General features: G+C 40.4%; 1 protein-coding gene across 3 annotated transcripts in view; it reads left to right on the top strand.

Annotated features, from left to right (window-relative positions):
- KIFAP3 (kinesin associated protein 3) overlaps window positions 1-20,134 on the top strand; it is a 138,077-nt gene that overhangs the window by 57,169 nt on the left and 60,774 nt on the right. For all 3 annotated transcript variants that reach the window (XM_084636400.1, XM_084636399.1, XM_084636401.1), the window contains exons 12-17: window positions 131-239; window positions 2,368-2,480; window positions 3,862-4,027; window positions 4,276-4,401; window positions 4,828-4,926; window positions 7,470-7,555. In XM_084636400.1, the coding sequence (XP_084492526.1) occupies window positions 131-239; window positions 2,368-2,480; window positions 3,862-4,027; window positions 4,276-4,401; window positions 4,828-4,926; window positions 7,470-7,555 (699 nt within the window). The remainder of the gene's footprint in view (window positions 1-130; window positions 240-2,367; window positions 2,481-3,861; window positions 4,028-4,275; window positions 4,402-4,827; window positions 4,927-7,469; window positions 7,556-20,134) is intronic.

A 20,134-nucleotide genomic window follows, 5' to 3' on the forward strand; every position in this document is an offset into this window, starting at 1 on the left:
GACAAGTTGGCAGCAAATGTAGAGATGCTGAATATGAAAAGTATTCAGATTAGCATAGTTGGCTAGAGACTATTGCTCTGTTTTTTTTTCTCGTGCTTTGGAAAGTTTAATTACTTGTGTGTGTTGGTAGTTAATGAAGATGCTCTTTGAGTGCCCTGATGAACGCATTGACCTGGAGCTCATTTCCTTCTGCATTAATCTTGCTGCTAACAAGAGAAATGTGCAACTTATCTGTGAAGGTAAGTGTGCGGAAGCTTCACAGCATATCTTTGGGTCAGTGCCTAGCACCCTGATGGCAAATGTAATAGTAATACAACTAATGACAGCAGAAAAACATTCAAACCACATTTGTAATAAACATTTATGTATGTGCACAGTTGGGTCAACTCCTAATGTCACTCATCCCCCTATTGAGCCATAGTATCTCCAATTCTGTGGTGAACAGTTCCATGAAATCACTGATGACTATTATATTGAAAACTTTATGCTTATCCTGACCCTTACTATGTGGGTTGAATGTAACTCTGGAATTCACCCCCAAATCTTCCTACAGGCAACTGGGGTTCTGTTTCCAGACATGAATAAGTAACACAGGGCCTCTTTTATTTTTTAATGGAAAGATACAATTTGATCTATTTTAAGATTACATCCCTCAAAGCTGGTGTTTACAAGCTGCGTAGTATGAACAGGCTTACTTTTCATGCGGTTGCTCCAAAGCTGCTCTCTCTTTTTCTGAACTCCCTGTGCTGATTCTCAACTTTAAAGTGCAGTTCTTCTCTGAAATGACACCATAAAACTGGCACATTCTCAATCAACCATTTTGCTCCCTGTATGTATTCAGAATCCTAGCCACTAGCTTCAGTGGCAACTGCTTCATAGATTCTAAGGTCAGAAGGAACAATTATTTATTCCGGTCCCTGCATACAACAGACCATAGAATTTACCCAGCGATTTCTGCCTCAAGCTCTGTCACTTGTAGTTGAACAAAACAATGTTAATTGCTTTTTAGTCCTATTATCACTTGAAAGCCAACACCTCTAAAACAGAGTGAGCTGGATTCTATTCCTTTTTGTGCATCAACAACTCTATTTTTACTAAATTCCAATCAGTTATACATGTGCAAACTACACAGAAGACAGTGGACTTGCACAAGTGTCACTGAGGGAATAATTTAGTGTGCAGGATGTTTTTTACTGATGAGGATACATGAGAAGGAAAGAACCCAGTTTGACACTCAGAACCCAGACTGAGTTGGCAGGGCTCACAGTTAGAGAACAACCTTTTTTTATTTGCAAACTGAGCTTATTTGGTCTGGAATCAATAAAAGCAGTACAATAATGCCATTTTTACAGAATTTCCTTTCAGAGTTATAGCTATGAGAAACTTACAATTTTTCACCAACTTAGATGCAACTTTGTGTATGCATCACATTTTCTCTTTCTGACTGGGGATGTTTTCTATGAAAACAGGATTTCTGCTGCTGCATAATCATCTTTCGTTGCTGATTTGCTCAGCGTATCAGACCTAACCCTTTGCTATATTTTCAGTAGGGCTATTTATATATTGACTAGCATGAGGGCTGCTTCCTTTGTTGGTGCTCTGTCACAGAAACTCGTATAAAAATAAAAAAGTAACTGTTAATATCAGACAGGCAAGGTTGTCCTGAAGAGTCACATCAGTAAGACCATGATTTGGCCCACAATATCAAATAGTTGAGTCTGGTGAATGTACTGTTGTTCCTGTAGTGTCCAAAGTGCGGTGAGGGCTTGTTTGCTCCCTAGACATGTACTAAAAGAGTGCTTTGGTTTATAGCCTTTGCCAGCTCCCCTGGGCAAAGTAGCTGTTATATATGAGTACCTCTATTTGAAATTCCTTTGCAAGAAACCTGTCCAGACTTATATCTCCTCAAGTTACCAATATTAAGATGGATAGGCATTGTTTGAGAACTTGACTTGAAAATTAAGAACAGGAGTTTGGGATGGCTGTATAGAATTGGGGTAGTTATAGTGGTGGTGGGAGTAGAGGCTTAGCAGGTGGGTTGCTTTTATTAGAGTTATAGTTGATAACTGAACTATTTAGTTCAGTTTTCTCTTATAGTGATGAGTCCTAATATTCAATAATTGAGATATTGGCTATTATATATTTGCCTTATATTTTGTCTTGGAGTTTATTCAGGTGAAATTTGTCCCTCTAATTATGGCCTGAAAGAACAAAATAGTTTCTGCTTTGTCTGATTTATTTGTCTTTGTCCTTTAATACTCGTAAATAAGAAAAAAATTCTAATTGTTTCTTTTTTTTTTAAGCAAAAGACCTGATTCTAGCTTTAATATGATCTGGGAGATTTGCCATGTATCATTTTCTTTTCAGGAAACGGATTGAAGCTGTTAATGAAGAGAGCTCTGAAGTTCAAGGATCCATTGTTGATGAAGATGATCAGGAACATTTCACAACATGATGAGCCAACGAAAAACCTGTTTATTGTAAGCACTTGCTATACGTTCTCAGTACCCTCTATCCCTTTGCATTGGAAAGGATTTTGGCTTTAGACTGCTGCTGCATCTTGAAGGATGGGTTGGCTTTTATCTTTACAAACGATTTTATATTCTTGAGTTTCATGTATTTGGCATTTCCATGTTTTTATGAAGCTGATTTCATCGGTATTTTAAAGGGGTTTTGGATGCCTCAAGGAACTAGTGGTTGGTTACAATGTAAACCTTTTTACGTCTAGGTCACTGGTACAAAAACATGGAAATATACACATCTCAGAAACCGTTGCCACAGTTAGCAGTAATCTTAAACTTTGTTCTCAAGAGAGAAATCTAGGACAGAATGAAGTATCCTTTGCCTGTTACAACTGGTTCCTTCAATTAAAGATTCAGGAGCAATGTGAAGAATCTCTTGCTACTTAAAAAAATAAAAAAAGAACAGGAGTAATAAGTGCTACTCTAAACCTCTTGACAGGTTTCAGAGTAGCACCCGTATTAGTCTGTATTTGCAAAAAGAAAAGAAGTATTTGTGGCACCTTAGAGACTAACAAATTTATTTGAGCATAAGCTTTCGTGAGCTACATGCATCCGAGGAAGTGAGCTGTAACTCACGAAAGCTTATGCTCAAATAAATTTGTTAGTCTCTAAGGTGACACAAGTACACCTTTTCTTTTTTCTAAACCTCTTGCTACTTTTAATAACTCTTGAGCGACTTAATTCTCTAAGGCTGAGCTACCTGTCCAGCAGTCTCATGAGCATTAATTACACACGCTCACGGAAATGAAATATGGAAAAGAATTTGTATTTTAGAATAAAAAAATATTTGGGTTAAATAAGGAGTTAAAATTCTAATTGGCAAATCTCTTAATAAAGTTGTTACTGCATGAAATCAAATCTTTTAACTGCCGTGCACTGCTAGTTCGTAAAATCCATACATGTAAACCACATAAGGTAACTTCACATACATTTCAGGAGGCTTTTTGGGAGCAGAAACCACTTCTATGGTTAAGATTCCATAACATTTTCTATTCTAACCCCCTTTCTTCAGTCTGGTAGCTTTCTAAAACTTTTACCTTTTGGGGGCTGAAATTTTCCATGTGTGGGTGTTTTTCTCTACCTACAGTAAATGTTCTTGAAAAGTTTGAACAAAAAGGTTCAGAGAATGAGAAATGGGGAAATTGTCATTTTTAAAAAACAGGTCTGCAACTAAGGTGTTGAATTAAATTTGGCTTGAAAATAGTCCGCACTTAGGAGATGTGCCTTTTGAATGTTCTGGTGAAAATTAGTTTTGCTTTGACTGAGTTAGGAACCTTTCAAAATCCTATGTTCATGTGCGGTACTTTTACTAATTACCTGCCTATATATTTTTTTTTAGGATTATGTTGGTGACTTAGCAGCTCAGATCTCTAATGATGAAGAGGAAGAATTTGTGATAGAATGCCTGGGAACACTGGCTAATCTGACCTTACCTGACCTGGACTGGGAGCTTGTCCTGAAAGAGTACAAACTGGTTCCATACCTCAAGGATAAACTAAAACCAGGTCTGTATTATCAGTGGTTTAGTCTTCCATGATATTCTGTTTTCTGATTGTAGTATCTTTTGCTATCATATTCTATTCTTATTGCAGTATTGTGTTTTGCTACTGTAGTATCTCTTGGGTGTATTAATTAGCATAATGTTAGCTTGTTGGAAAATTAGAAGAACTGTGTATAAGTAAGAATAAGAACGTTCAAGGATTCAGCAAAGAGTTTTCTTAAATACCCAGCTCTCTGCTGTTTTATTTGCCAGGTTCTGCAGAAGATGACCTTGTCTTGGAAGTGGTGATCATGATTGGAACTGTATCTATGGATGACTCCTGTGCTGCTATGCTGGCCAAATCTGGAATTATTCCAGCACTCATTGAACTTCTAAATGGTATATTACTGAATTTCTGATTTTCAGGCCTGTAGTTTCTAATGGACTCAGGTGGCACCATTCATTTTTTTAGCCTGCAGGATAGCAGTAGGTAGTCTCCAATGAAAGCACAATGTCTTTCCATTACTAGCAAAATGGCAATGAGCATGGTCTAGTGAACTCACTTTTTCTGCACTTCTGATGTCCTAATCTAATTCTCGCTGAAGTCAATGGGAATCTTTCTGTTGACTCTGATAGAAGTTGGATCAGGCCCTAAAAGTTCTGTGCACACTGGCAGGGATAGTCTGGTAGATATAAGACACCAGAAAAATGCATCCCAGTGTCCTTGGCTCTCCTGAGAGCCCAACACAACTCTTGAGACATTAATATACAATAGCAAAGTGCTCTGTCTTGGGGACTTGAGGAAAAACTTTTTTCTTTTTGCAGCTCAGCAGGAAGATGATGAGTTTGTCTGCCAAATCATCTATGTCTTTTACCAAATGGTCTTCCACCAAGCCACCAGAGATGTCATCATCAAGGAGACCCGTATCCTCTTATAAAGGCCAGACGATTAGAATTATAGTACTTAACTTACTATAATTAGAATTTGTTACGTGTCAAGCTTTACAGAATAATGGTGGTTTAGAAAATCATAGTAATTAGAATTAATTGAACTTGAAACAGTGGCTGAACACTATAGACATAAGACAGGTATACAAGTACCATAAGATGGTGTTGTGCAGTATAAAGGTTTTATTGGCATGCCTTACATAGGCCATTCCAAAAGAGTGTTGATAAAGTTTATTGTGCCACACCACTGTATTATGTATATGTCACACACTGTACAGGAAAACTATTTAATAAATGTTTGAAATATTTTAATGGGAAAAATTCTCGTATCTTTCCACCTGTAAAGGCAGGTGCCTTAGGCCTGGGCTACACTGGGAGCGGGGTTCGAATGAAGATACTCAACTTCAGCTATGCTATTCACATAGCTGAAGTCGAATTTTCTTAGTTCGACTTACCTGGCTGTCCTCATGGCTGCGAGTCGACCACGGCGGCTCCCCTGTCGACTCTGCTTACTCCTCCTGCCGAGGTGGAGCACAGACGTCGATTCGGGGATTGATTTATCTCATCTAGACAAGACATGATAAATCAATCCCCGATAGATTGATCACTACCCACCGATCCGGCGGGTAGTGAAGACGTAGCCTTAGTTACCATGATTTCACCTCTAGAGGGTTCAGATGGAGAAGAAAAATGTTTGTTCTTTCATATGCCTGCTGCTTCCAATCTCTTCTTCCCCTTCTCCCCCATCTCCATTTTCCCCCCTTAGAAGCATGTGTCCTCCAACGTTCACCTTCTTATCCTCAGTGCTGTTGTCATGTATCACTCTCCTGTCTCCTTCCCATCATTTCTCCTCTTTGATTTCAGTTCCTGGCTCTCCTCTTTTTCTGTGCTGATGGCCCCATTGCCTCTGCTACCTTTTGCCTTTTCACTGACTTTCTTCAACTTTGCATGACCTTAATTAGACTCCTGTTCTCCAGTCATCACCACCTCTCACTCTTTTTTTCTCTTGTTTTGTTTTAAACTGGGACCTGATTCAAACCTGGGAGTCAGGTCTTCATGTCAAAAATCTTTTCGGTATTATATTTATAAAGCACCTAGCATACACTAAGTGTTATATAAATTTGATGATAGTACCTCTGAAATGACCTACAGTATCTTTTCTAGGTATAATATTACAGCTTTAAAATCTGATAGCTCTGGAACGGCCAGAAATAAGTGGAGAATCCCCTTTCTGTCATATCAAAGTTTTTGGTTTTTGTTCTAGAAAGTTGCAGGATACCAATTCTTAAACTTGGACAATATTCCCTCAGGCCATTATCATCCTTTACTTCATTATTGCAAAAGCTGCTTTCCCCTAAGCACAAATTTCTCTTACTTAACTCACCCAGGTTACATTCCCTTAGCTTAGTCAGCCTGGAGAGTTTGAGGTGTCCTGGGACTCACTGAAGTGATTGCATGCTTGGTAACGTTGGACCAAGTCTGCCAAATATTTATCTTTACTTTTCCCCCAGAAAGCTGTCAGCTCATGCTGAGAGAGAACAGAATCATTTTTTGAATTTGAGGTGTGTGTGTGTAAAAAAATCAACAGTTATTGTTTTTTCATATGATAAACCATTCAATTGGAAATCCTGTAGAAACATTGTAGCACCCTGTATTTTGGGATAGCCAGTTTTCTGCCCCAAGTCCCTAAATGGCCCCCTCAAGGATTGAACTCACAACCCTGGGTTTAGCAGGCCAGTGCTCAAACCACTGAACTGTCCCTCCGCCCACTAATGCCCAGCTTCATAAACAGTTCATTGTCAGCTTATTAATATGCTCCATGTCATAACAACAGCCAGTCTTTATCACCCTTTCTCCCTCCTCTTTTCTACCTCCTTCACCTACATCCCAACCATGGCATTTAGGATGCTGCTTAGTTTAAATTCAGTACTTCACCCTTCATTTCCTTCATCTTAAATTCATATACATCCTGTAATCTAATTGATTAAAATACCTCCACTGTTAGCCTTTTGTTTTTAACAAAAACTCACAGATGTTTTTATATCTACACAGCCACAAGAAATGCAATTTGAATAACACTTCATTCATCCACATAAGATCAGCCTTTTAAAAATACTGAAGTCTGTACCACAAGCATGCATCAATTGAGCGTTCTTACCTAGGATAAATAGTTTGCAAATCAGTCTTTACATTTTATAGCTTTTGAAAATATACTAAACTATGCCACAGCAATTAGAGAAACTGCACAAAATGTAAACTGAAAAAGATGTCCAAATGGCAGCATTTTCCGTGACAAACTAGAGAATATATTCTTAATAAAACAAATGTATATTCCTTTTCATTAGAAGTTGTATGTGAATGCACAGCTCTTTATTTAGCACATGAACCATTTGAAAAAAAGCCTGAGCTCTCACATGCTGTGGATAATTCCCCAGTGTGACGCTCAATTCCTCATGCCAGTTGGAAGAATCCAAACCTGTGGTAAAACCAGCATTACATCCTTAACCATTTCTTCCCAGAGGCTCCAGCATATCTTATAGACCTGATGCATGATAAAAATGCTGAGATCCGCAAAGTCTGTGACAATACACTGGATATTATAGCGGTAGGTTGAGTTCCTTTGTCCATTTTAAGAGCCTGTTTGAATGTGACATGGTTGTATTCTAAAAGAGTACTAGTAAACACTGGCCTGTTGAGTGAAAATATTTGTTCTACAAATGCACCTTTTTATTACATAAGAGGGAGTTGCATTTGCATGGCAAAATTAATCTATCTTGTTATAGTAATCTGTATCTAAATTTCTCGTTTAAAAACCACATAGATTCTTAAAAAAACAATGCTGGTTAATAGGATTTTAAAAATGTTTATATCACTCTTTATTTAGCACCACTTTGCGGTGTGTGAGGCCATACTTGATAAGGATTGTATGTTTTTGGAATTTTATGGTTGCCCAACAGCTTTTTCACTCAGTTATATCTACTTGTTCAGAGACCTTTTCTCTATCTACCACCTTACAAAGGTAAGTGCACATGACAAGGTTAGCCGCATTAAACTTGGAAATATTAGAAACCACTGTTGGTTCTGTCCTGTTCAATTATCAGAATAGGATTTATGGGTAACTTCTTTCCTGTCACTTTGGATTAGTTTGCAGTTTATGATTTCATCTTAAAAGTTTAGTGCAAAGGCTTGCAGCTATTCTACCTCATTAGATCTCACAAGCTGATCAACTTCAAGTGTGGTCAGTGCTGGAATGGAGCACCTCCAGAGAAAACCTAGATTTCTGCAGGAAATGGTGTTGGCAACTCAGGTGGGGCTCTTCCATCCGAATCGGTACTGAACCAGTGTCCGCAGCATAATGATGTTGGGCCACCATGCTGCTGGCGGTTCTATTTTTCTAGTGATCATTAAAGCTTCTGTTTGCCAGAAGCTGGGAATGGGCGACAGCGGATGGATCACTTGATGATTACCTGGTCTGTTCATTCCCTCTAGGGCACCTGGCACTGGCCACTGTCAGAAGACAGGATACTGGGCTAGATGGACCTTTGGTCTGACCCAGTATGGCCGTTCTTATGTTCTTTTGTAAAACGTCTGTGCTTGGGACCAAGAATAGGATTATTCTGACTTTATTTCTTTTCAGGCAATTACTTTTCACCTTCCTTCCTAAATCCCTTTTGGCAAATTTAGGTGGATTCAGTAGTTGTCATCACATGGGAAATATCTTCACTTCTGTGATGGGTGAAATAATTCCAATATATAGCAAGCTATATTGCATGAACAGTGCTGTTTGAATGTACCATAGTGATCATGAAAAGTGAATTGTTGTCGCTGAACAAAACTTAGCTGTGAATTTGGAGAGTAGTATTGAAAATTTGTTATGACTGTTCTCCTGTTTTAACAGGACTTTCCCCTATTTCCTCCCTCTATCTTCTTCAGTTGAAAGCTATATACCACAGAAGCTTGCTTGTTCTTAAACTTGTGGAGTTAGATTCTATAGATTCTGATGTATGCAATAGTATTATATTTTCTGTTTTATTTCTGTGTAATAACCATGAGCCATGCTTATTGGCTAAAATGTGCCCTAGAGAAGTGCAAAATATTAGTAATATTATTATTTTATATGTGTATGCATTTTTGTAGGACATTGGTATGTTTTATCTATCTTTATTATAAGCTCTGCTTGTGTTTCATGCAGAGATATGGTATTAAATCCTGGCTCTGTTGAAGTCAGTGGAAGTTTTGCCATTGACTTTCAGTAGAGTCAGGATTTCACCTGTGATGAATTCGCACCTGAATCCTGGTGTGTAAGATGCTCATGAGTCAATCCACCAAGAAAAAAAATTAGTTTAGTGAGACAAAACCCCAGTGGGAGCATTAGACTTTTCTGGGGGAAGATGTTTTGGCTTTTAAGAAGGTTCTACAGTATTGAAATGTTTCTAGTCTTACATTTTTGAAGATTACTTAAATGGAAAGATTTGAGGAAAATGTGAGAGACCACTATGTATGAGTTGTTCCAGATAAGATCATTGTTGTTCTGCTGCCCTGCAACGTTTGCCAATCAGTCTACATTGTTTGACGTATTCTTTCCTTGCATTCCAGACCTCTCTGAATATCTAAGGGCATTCTGGCAAAGGCCTTAGTGATCTCAATTTAGCTGTGAGATACCATTCCTAAAGGAAGACATGCTGGGGAATTTTTATAAGGGGTTGAAGTAAAATGAACCTCAGGAACAGTAACTTTTATATAGTTGGGGATATGAAAGCCTATCAAAGTACAGTAGATATTGGAAAAGTGACAGCACACATTCCTATAAATCAGATTCTTCTACGATACATATCGCACTTTAAAAATGTTAGCTTAAAAAGAAAGTGATGGGGACAGGAATGCTTCCATGTCAACCCCAAAAGCAAGAGTCTTGAGTTCAGGTGAGTACAATTAGCCTTTTGCTTAGCTGTTAAGCACCAAAAATAGTCCAGGTATCCTCATGCACCATATCACAGTTACTGGGCTAACTGTGTTTGAGGCCTGAGAGGCAGAGCACTCAAGCAGTCATTGTTCTTGAGATAGAAAAAACAATTTTCCTAATTACAGACTGGGACCTGGCTGCCTTCCCCTGTGTATCAACCATGATTACCTCAGCAGGCCTGACTTAGGCTCACACCCTGCCGTTCTGCTCCCTCCAGGAGCAATGACAGTAGTCCCCAGTGGCCAGACAGCCTTCTTAAAGCAAAATATTATTTTTTAGAACAAAAGCAATTAGGAATAAAATAGACTAGACACGTGTCTAGCATAGCAGGTGTTCAACTGTCTTCCGCATGGGGATTCTGGTAGGGCTAAGCTTCCTGTAGAAGCCCCCCAGCCTGAGACCTCTAGGTTCTGGCTGGCACCGTCTGTTGCCTTAATGCACAAGCCATTTTTCTCCCCCATCCCTAAGAAAGGAGTCCTTTGCTGCTTAGTCACCTGTCCCCTACCTCGAGACCAAGTCACTTTTACTGTTACAGCTCTGTGATCTGTTAGTTCCCAGCCTTGGCAGAACAAGGCTTGCAACTTGTTGGAGACAGAATGTAAGATCATTGAAGCTGACAACTTTGTCCATTGTTTTTCAAGTGTGTGCTTGGGCATCCTTTTCTAGGACCATTGTCATACTCTTCTTTGTTCTTCCCACAGGCTCCAGTTAAGCTAGATCAGTGCATTCATGCAGGAAAGTCTTCTATCCCAATGCACAATAACTTCTGTTCACTGACCAGGGCACATACAGAGATGTGACAATTTAAGAAACGCTGTATTAGAATATTACTTAGCGAATCCACAACCATGGGGTCCAAGATTGGATGTCTCTTCTATCAATATTCTGATTCAGCAAAATGCATTCAGAATGCTTTAGAAGCCTTTACTCCAAGGGCTAAATCGGCTCTGCTGCAGTCGATGTAGCGGTAATTGGTTTAGTGGGTCTGGTGAAGACATAAGTCAATGCGAAAGCACTCTCCCATGGACTTCAGTACTCCACGACCCCAAGAGGCAGAATCTATGTCGACGGGAGAGTGTCTCCAATCAACATAGCGTGGTGTAGACACGGCTGTAAGTCAATATAAGCTACATCAACTTAAGTTGTGTATTTTACATAACTTAACTAGTGTAACTTAGATTGACTTACCTCGTTAGTGTAGACCAGGCCTGTGTCTCCACTGCACTGTTCCAGTTAGTTCATGTTACATTACAATTGTTAGATAACTAATTGCCTGCTTAATTTTCTAACCCAGTGGTCTCCAAACTGGGGTGCGCGAGATGATCCCAGGGGGTGCCCGGCAGCAGGAATGCCGCCGGACGGCACTCTGCCATTTTTTTTCTTCAGCAGCAGCTCTGCACATCCCAGCTGGTGTTTCCTTCCAGTGGCTCACCTGCGGCATGTCTTCTGGTCTTCTTCCATCGGCGGCATGCCTGCAGCTGGTCTTCTGGTCTTCTTCCGTCGGTGGTACACCTGCAGCTGATCTTCCGGTCTTCTTCTGTCAGTGGCGCGTGTGCGGCAGGTCTTCCGGTCTTCACCCTGGGGGTGCGCGAGCCAAAAAGTTTGGAGACCACTGTTCTAAACCACCAAAGGATGGCTTGTTGTCCTTTTTCTGTTTTGTGCTCTGCTTTATAATGTTGTCAACATTTCCAGAATCCTTTCCTGAGTTCAAATGCACAAAGCACAATTCTGTATGCCACTACCGAGGAAGGGAAGGAACTGTTTAGGGTTGTACAGGGAGGTATAATAAACAAAGGTGATAATTAAGAAAAGAAAAATCCAGACTGACAAGATAAGGAAAAATTCCTACTGGTGAATGATTCTTTCTGGTAAGGTCTTGTAGACTGTGGTGTAATCTCCCAAGGGAAGTGATGCTAGTCTTGTCGCTTGGGATGTTATAAACACTCAACTTGAAAAAAACATTAGCAGATAAACTTCAGGGACCATTGATGCACTAGCGCCATAGGCTGATGACCCCGAAATCTCCTCCACTGTGGGGAAACTAAGAAGAGGCTTACAGTCTAGAAGATGTCTCCCCATGCTCCTGAGAGCACAACTCCAGTGTTTCAGGGCAGCCAGAGGAGGCCTAGTGACAGTGTAGAGAAGAAATCCCTTCTCTCTCAACTAGCATTGGCATGGAAGGGATGTTCTAGTGGTTGGAGAGGGGAGTAAAGAGACAGAAACGGAAAAAAGATGCAAGAAAACACAACTCCATGTTCTGTAGATTTTATTTCAATGTTACAGATAGTACACGTTTTCAGATGTGAATCCTGTGAAGTGCTGAGGGAGAGGAAAGGAAAAGTGCTGTGAGGGTGGATGGGAGAATGGCTCACCTTGCATGCTGGCAGTCCTGAATGAAACCTTGGATCCAGAAAAGGAACAGCAGCAGCAAGATCAGCTGGTGTTGAAGAGGTTGTGGGAAGCCCGCAGTAGCCATATGAGTGTGCGGATGGCAGGGAACTTAGCCCTAGTTCCCATTCCCTGCTGTTGTCAGAAGCTTGCCCACACATGGATGAACAGATCTTACTGGTATATATTGGGAGAGCTCTCTGCCCTCTTCTTTCTCAGACACTTGCTACTTTGCCGTTTAGAAGTGGTGTTAGATCCTACTTAGACAGTTTCCTCCCCGGTGCCCATACAGAAAAGCTGAAACCCACTGATCCGTATTTTCCTTGAGAGGTTAGGCAGTAGAGTGCTACGTATCAAGAGGGGCAGGAGGAATCACCACATGATGGCATCATCTTTTCTCTGCTCCAGAATGGAGGCTTCTCTGAAGTCCTGAGCATCCATGTCAGGTGGAGGTACATCTCACACTGTTGAAGGAAGAATAGCAGCAATGAGGCTGGAGGGGCCAAAACATAGAGGTCCTGATGGGATGTGCTACCCAGATCAGAGGCCATGGTGGAGAAGCCCATAAAGCTACCCATCAAGATCAGCATCAAGGCACACTTTGCTTGCACTGCCAGAGCCTGTGAGGTGCCTGTGCAGCGGGTAATAGAAGATTTCAGTCTCCAGGATTGTCAGGCCAGCTTTCTTCATCAGTACTAAATTTGCAACAACAAAAAATAATTAAATAATATTGCAGACTTTTTGCCCACATGTATTTAACATAAGCAAGTTGCTATGACGATGAGAAATCAGAAAATAAATGTGGGGAGAGAGATTTTTGATACTTAAAACTAATTTCTTTTTAAGGAGACAAACACGTTTTTCAGTCATCAAGAAGCTGCACATAGTGTGATTGAAACAACATTGAGGAAAATTAGAGGCCTTGCAAGCCTTGGGGGAAATATGCTTTCTGCTGTAAAGTAATTGTCACAGAAATTATGGAAACGTTACACCAGTGATGATTTGTTTAATACAGCTTGGCTTGATTCCGCCATTGGTGAATTGAAACAGATGTGTTGCTTTAGTACGGTATGTACCATGGAGTCATATGGGCAGTCTGCACTGGAGGATGTGAATGACCCCTTTCAGCAACAGGAAAACTAGTCTCTGGCTGTTCTTGAATAGCTTCAATTTTCTGGATGTGGTGCTGAGTCCTGGTGTGAAAGAGCTAATTTACTAACCCTATAATCTGGACACACACTGGCTGTCTCAGTTCAGGGACTAAGATCAGCTTCATGTATAGTGCGTTCTGTCAGATTCACACTAATAGATCTTAGTTTTCCATTGAGCGTTGACTGTTTTAGCTACCCCACTTTTCGGAGATCATCTTGACACCTGTGTTGGAAGCCTTTGGAAAGCAGTGGCAATTGGCACTACATGTATACTTGCTCATAGCATCAGACAGATCAGAGCTATTTAAAGATCAGTGGGCTCAATCCCATACCAGTTCCTTTTCCATCACTAAAGAGAGAGGTCTCTGAACTGTCAGGCTCCTCCTCCTTTTCTCTTCCTCACTGTATTAGGGCTTGCTGTGTAGTTAAATTTTCTTACTTATTCTTGGTTACTTTTTAGTTTTTTGTGTAAATCAAACTAATATAGTGTTAGGGTCCATATCCCTTCCACATTATCTGGTCAGTTTCCCTAACAGCTTTGTTTGAACCAAGGATCAATCCAACATGTCAGATCCCAAATGAGTCTAAGAAGGCTTGGGAATGGTTCTAAAGTGTTTTGGGATTTTGAGTCGGAGCTGCTCCAGGCCAATGGGGGCTGCGGGAAGCAGCACGGGCCGAGCGGTGTGCTGGCCACTCTTCCTGCAGCTCCCATTGGCCTGGAGCGGCGAACCGCAGCCAGTGGGAGCTGTGATCGGCCGAACCTGCGTACGCGGCAGGTAAACAAACCAGCCCAGCCCGCCAGGGGCTTTCTCTGAACAAGAAATGAAGTACAAAAATGATGAAGGTTATGGCACAAATCAACAGCCACTAGGATGTTCTAAGTGAAGTCTAGTTTCTAGTTTCTAGTGAAGTCTGCAGCCCTAGTTTGAGAACCACTGTCCTAGACCATTGTGATATCAGAGGTAACTCAACCCATCACCCCCTTTATAGCTAATTTGTGTGCAACAGTTTCACTGGTTGTAGAGGAAGACTGCAGAGATGGTGGATAACTTGACCAGCTGCTGCCACACCAGTGCTCCCAACTACTACCCATACAAATAATACAACTCTTCATACAACACAACAATGCATACCCAGAGACAAAACACATCCAGCACACACAATAACTCCAAACCTCATTCCGAAGCCTAGAATATCTGTGGAGTCATAATGAAGCAGTGGAAACAGAGAGCTCTTTTTGTTTAGAATATCACCAGGTTCAATCATCAGTGGGATTTAGTGTGTTCTGTCCAGTTTTTAAATTCTCGGCCATTTTTGGCTTTTTTACATGTTACTTTACAAACTACATTTGTGCAACAGCACAGGCTTTCAACTTTGAGTATGAAGATACGGATGACAGGCCAAGCAACCTAGACCCTTTAGTGAACCCCTCTTTCTATCTTCACAGTGAGTCACAGCTGACCCACACCTCTGAATTTAGCCTGGGACATTTCATAATGGAGAAGCAATTTTGGTTTTTCTCTTTCCTCCTCCTAAGGAAATCAGCTGATCAGTTTTGCTTGAACACTGTATATGTGTATGGGATTAGACAACACGTACACTCGCCCACCTTGCGGGAGAGATCAAGTTTGGAAAGCTGTGAATGTTTCAGAAAGTTATGGACTGAAAATGGGGGGTTAGAATAGAAACTGTTAGACAAGCTTAAGTATAGTGGTTATTTCTGTTAGCAGATAAGACCTGTTACCTTGTTTTATAGCTTGTCTCTAAAGTTCTGATTGCAGTAGTTTTCCTTGAACACGAGGTCAAACAAAACAGGGCAGAAGTTACTGCAACTACTGGTTCCCATAGCAGTTGGGATCTTTTATTGCTCAATATTTATCTTTGTACACAGAAGAGGCTATATATATATATATATATATATATATACATATATACACATTGAAAATGTTTATCATGGTGGTTTTGTTCTGCAGAGGACCATTTTGGAGACCATCACAAAGCAGTTAGGGAAGGACGGGAGATAGCTTGTGCTCAGATTTAAAACAGATGCATCTTTTCCAACCTAATTTACATTTACTGCACATTACATTGATTTTACATTATGGGCCATGGCAAAAGCTAATTTCTGTCAGTAGTGAGCCTAATTGTGCTCTCAGTTACACCTGTACAAGCCTATTGAAATCATTGAAGGTTACACAGATGTAATTGAGGGCAGGATATGGCCCATTATGTGCTGGAAGAAGTTTGTTTTAGGGACTGGACACTAAAGATAGCTAACCAGAAAAACTCTATCCTGTTAAGCAATGACTAATATGCTGTTAATCTAATCATTTGTGTAGACTATGCATTTTGTTACAGCAAGTGTCCATTCAGGCAACCATCAACACAGTGTATCACTTTACCAGCTACAATCCTAACCTTAACAAGGATTCAATTTACTATACAGCAGTTTTAATTTAGTACAGGGAATCACATTAAATGAACCATATTAAAGACCTAATTAGAGGGCAGCCACATTAAAGTGAAAAGGAAAATCTGTTTTCCATCAGCTTGATAGAACACAAAACAGATCTGTGTAGCTCTATGTTATCCTATAGTGTGTTAATCAGATACAAGGTGTGACGGAAGCCAGTGACAAAGGGGACGCCTGATAGGGAACAGGCATGCTCTGATAATAGGCCAGTTAATGCTTCATAATGTTTCTGTGGTTCAATAGTAAACAAAGCTGGATGTAGGACTTCAAAAAGGATGGCACATTCCATGCAGAATCAAACCATACATCTTCCATGACGCTCCAAGATTTATGGATACCGAATGCTTAAGATAGTGATGTCAAGGGAGCTCAGAGGAGAATAAAGTCAGCCTCTGAGCACTCTTCTCGTTAAATAACTAAACTTGCAGCATTTGAAAAACATCAGCCCCTCCTTACCCAATGGTCTGCTATTCAAGAAGACTGACAGACTTCACTTAGAACATCCTAGTGGCTGTTGGTTTGTGCCATAACCTTCATCATTTTTGTACTTCATTTCTGAGGGAATTCATTGGGTAAAGATGCCCTTCAAGTAAAGAAGGTTTTTACTGGTTCAAAATTAATCTCTTCAAGGACATTATAGACACTATTGGGTTTGCAGGGAGTTGCTTTTCCTTGATATTTATTTTTAGTTTGTTACCTATTTTCTTCTTTAGTTCTAGTTTTATGGTACTAAATTTTCTCTCCTGTGCTGATGTTTACTCATACAGTTTTTTCCATAATTGTTCACTCAGGTATTATTTGTACCATCCCCTGGAAAAGCCAGAGGCTTCATAAAGGAATTATTGATTGAGACTCCCTGGCCTATGTTATGCAGGAGGTCAGTTGCTAAATGATCATAACGGTCCCTTCTCGCTTTAAAATCTATGACCACTGCCAAACACGGATCCTAGACAAAATTGACCTTTGCTCTTATCTGATACGGTAATTCCAAGTCAATAGACTTAAACTGATTTTGAAAATATTAGAAAAGCACCAAAATTACCTGAGGGCAGGTGGGGAAAAGTGGGGTTTAGATGATTAAAAAACGTACACAATTCAATCAAGAGACAACCAGATCCATGCCAATTTAATTCACCAGTCATCTGCTAGTTTTATCTATTCTGAGGTTTAAGGAGGAGTATTTAGGGTAGCATGTAGTTCATCTCATGGAACTTGTTGTAGTACATGTGGAGTGTTGAACTTCTTCTGAAAGAAACATACCAAGAGATCAGTATGTTCTGTGGATGCTTTTTTATGTACTACAATAAGGGGGTAGTCAGGGTTGGGGGAATTTAAATTGATTATATCTTTAGAATGATTAATGAAAGTCCACATGACCCCTGCTACATCTTATAAATAGCATGGTGAATTCAGTCAGCTCAGATGATAGTGTGGAATTGAACTAAAAAAATCATGCAAGTGAGTCTCACCAAAGATCAACGTTCTTTAGAAGGCATTAGATTTTTCTATGTGCACCCTGCTAAATCTGCAATTGGGAACTTAGAAGCAATGATGGTGGTTATTGGGACCCTTTGAAAGTAAACAAGCCAGTGTAAAAAATACTCAACTCCTACAAATTAATCCGATTTGCTATGTTTAGTTTTTCCCCTTCTTGTCATCATCGTTTCTGGGAATAGTTTTCTTGGGATTTACAGAATGGCCTCTGGCAGTTACAAGGTGTTTCTCTAAAGCTTGAAAGGAGCTTAAGGCTGCTGAGGGCTGACATAATAGATAGCCCACGCAGACACAGCAAAGGAAATGTTTCCAAGATACTGGTCAGATGTCATCACTGAAAGTTGCACCTTTTCATTTTTCACGGGTCACTTTATAAATCTTCTCAGAGATGAGTTTACCTTTTCCAAGGAGTTTATTTTTCACTGCTAGTTCTAGTTTTTCTTTTAATTAAAAGTGAGAGGGGGACAAGAAGAAAGAACTCAGCCCAGGACAGTGCTCTTTCACCTAAGTTGTGGCATTTTTATGCAGCAGTCAGGAGTTCAGGTTGCAGTCTTGGGGTCTCGTGATTGAGGCCATCAGGGACATTAAGTATTTTCAGATCCAGTCTGGTGACCACAGTGCTATATGCACACAAAGCCATGTGGGAGACCTGGGTTGAAATCCTGATCTCTTGCTCCCCAAGTGGAGGGGAATCCCAGTGTGATTAGTTTACTTGCAGACTCAGAGATAAAAATCTTAGATGTATATTTTACAAAGTGCAAATTTGCACCACAAGTATGTCCGTAGAGGTCAATGTAGACAGGTGCTGTTATGCAGACAAAACTACACAGGATCATTTTAGGGGAGAAGACAAGATGTCACGTTTATTATAACACAATTTAACTTATGACCAATAACTAATATCTAATACCTATGTGTGTATACATACACACACACACACCCCCCAAATGTTCTGCAGCTGCTGTATAGTTACCAGTCCTGAATGTAGCTTGAGTTCGTGGCTTGAGTTCGTAGCTTATGGCGGCTAACTAGCCAGGAAAGCCGGGCACAAGGAAGAGCTGGGTCTCTGTTGGGCATGCACCGATGCCCTTAACATGTTGGCAGCAGAATGTCACTCTCCAAAGTCTTCCATCTCATCCATCCTTTTTGTAGGCTTTAGTTTGAATCCAGAATCTATCCGTCTTGCTGTGGCACGCTGCCTCTGGGTTCGGTGTGATTGATTACCCGTCAGATGCAGACATGACTTTCAGCCTAGGACCTGGCTTTGATGTTTCTTCAATTGTACTTTTGTTCTTTTCTTTTTAGGGTGGACTCTTCTTGCTTTGTCAGGGCTGTTGTCTGCATCTTCAGCCATTGGTGTTTACACTTTATTTCATCAGGACAGGCTGGGGCTGGAGGTTGATTCCATCGTCCATACATACCTCATTCACACATCTAAACTAAACTAATAAGATTACAGCAGGGTTTTGCAAAAATGAAGGTTGCAGCAAGCTTTTACAACATGGAGTGAGCATTTTAAAATGGAGTTTGAGTTACAATATGGACAAGTGTAAGGAATGGCAAACAGTGAACGGAAGTTACAATGTTGAAACAGTGTAAATTTCAGCGATTTAAGCAGCAATTGGATTGAAAGTGAAACTCAGCCAGTTATTGGGGTAACTGGTTTTATGAATGAATGTTGTTTCATTCATAAAACTTTGCTTATGAAGTTATATTAATAAAATGAACAATGAAAAACAATTTCATTGATCAGTTCTACAGTGCTTGTATTGAAGTATCAGAATGGAAAGTCCATGTTTGGCCTCATGCCAAGAGAAACGAACTGCCATTCTTCCAAGTAAAACAAAGGTGTAACCTCTCCATTTCCAGTGGAATAATGGTTTTGATGTTGCACGGTGGTAAATTCCCCATGAAGCCTCAGAGACTCAAGGTAAGTTGATTGGTTGTTTTCAGAGAGCCACCTGATGTGGGGGAAGGAACACATCTCTTCTCTTAGGGTATGTGTAAATAGCAAAGAAAAACTCACTGCTGGCCCATGCAGGGCTTGGGCAGTGGGACTGTTTCATTGCTGTGTAGACTTCTGGGCTCAGGCTGGAGCCCAAGCTCTGGGACCCTCCCACCTCGCAGGCATAGGCCAGCTGCGGGTGCCTAATTGCTGTGCAGACATACCCTTAGGGACTGATACAGCACCTATTGAAATCAGTGAATTAGGCTGTTAGAGTGTGGAGAGGACTCATTAGGGCATGCTTCCATTTCAGAGAAGGAATGTCATGAAATATTATTTATGAATATTATATTGATGCATGTATGTTGCAGTTGACAGGCCTCTGGTAACCACTGTGTATCATTTAGACTCTGCTGTGAACCTGTGCACAGATGTGATAGCTGGCTTTGGAAATACATACACACATTTCTTGAGTCTACCATAAGGCCTCTCTTACCAGAAGTGTTAGCAAGTTTCAGCATGTAGCTTATCACTGAAGAATGACCACAGACGCTATCTATCCCAACTTGGATTTAGCTCACCTACTCTGATTTCTTTTTCCAGACCAGAAGAAGAACGCTTTAACTCAAAATCTTGTACCTTCCACCAATAGAAGTTGGTCCAATAATAGATATTACCTCATCTACCTTGTCTCTCTCACAAACATGTTGGCATTGAAAGGGCACTTTATACTGTAGGGGAAGATGTGTACAAGACTGTTCTGTTGTTTT

The sequence above is a fragment of the Lepidochelys olivacea genome (assembly GCF_965140295.1).
Source record: "Lepidochelys olivacea isolate rLepOli2 genome assembly, chromosome: 8".
Classification (NCBI taxonomy): Eukaryota; Metazoa; Chordata; order Testudines; family Cheloniidae; genus Lepidochelys; species Lepidochelys olivacea.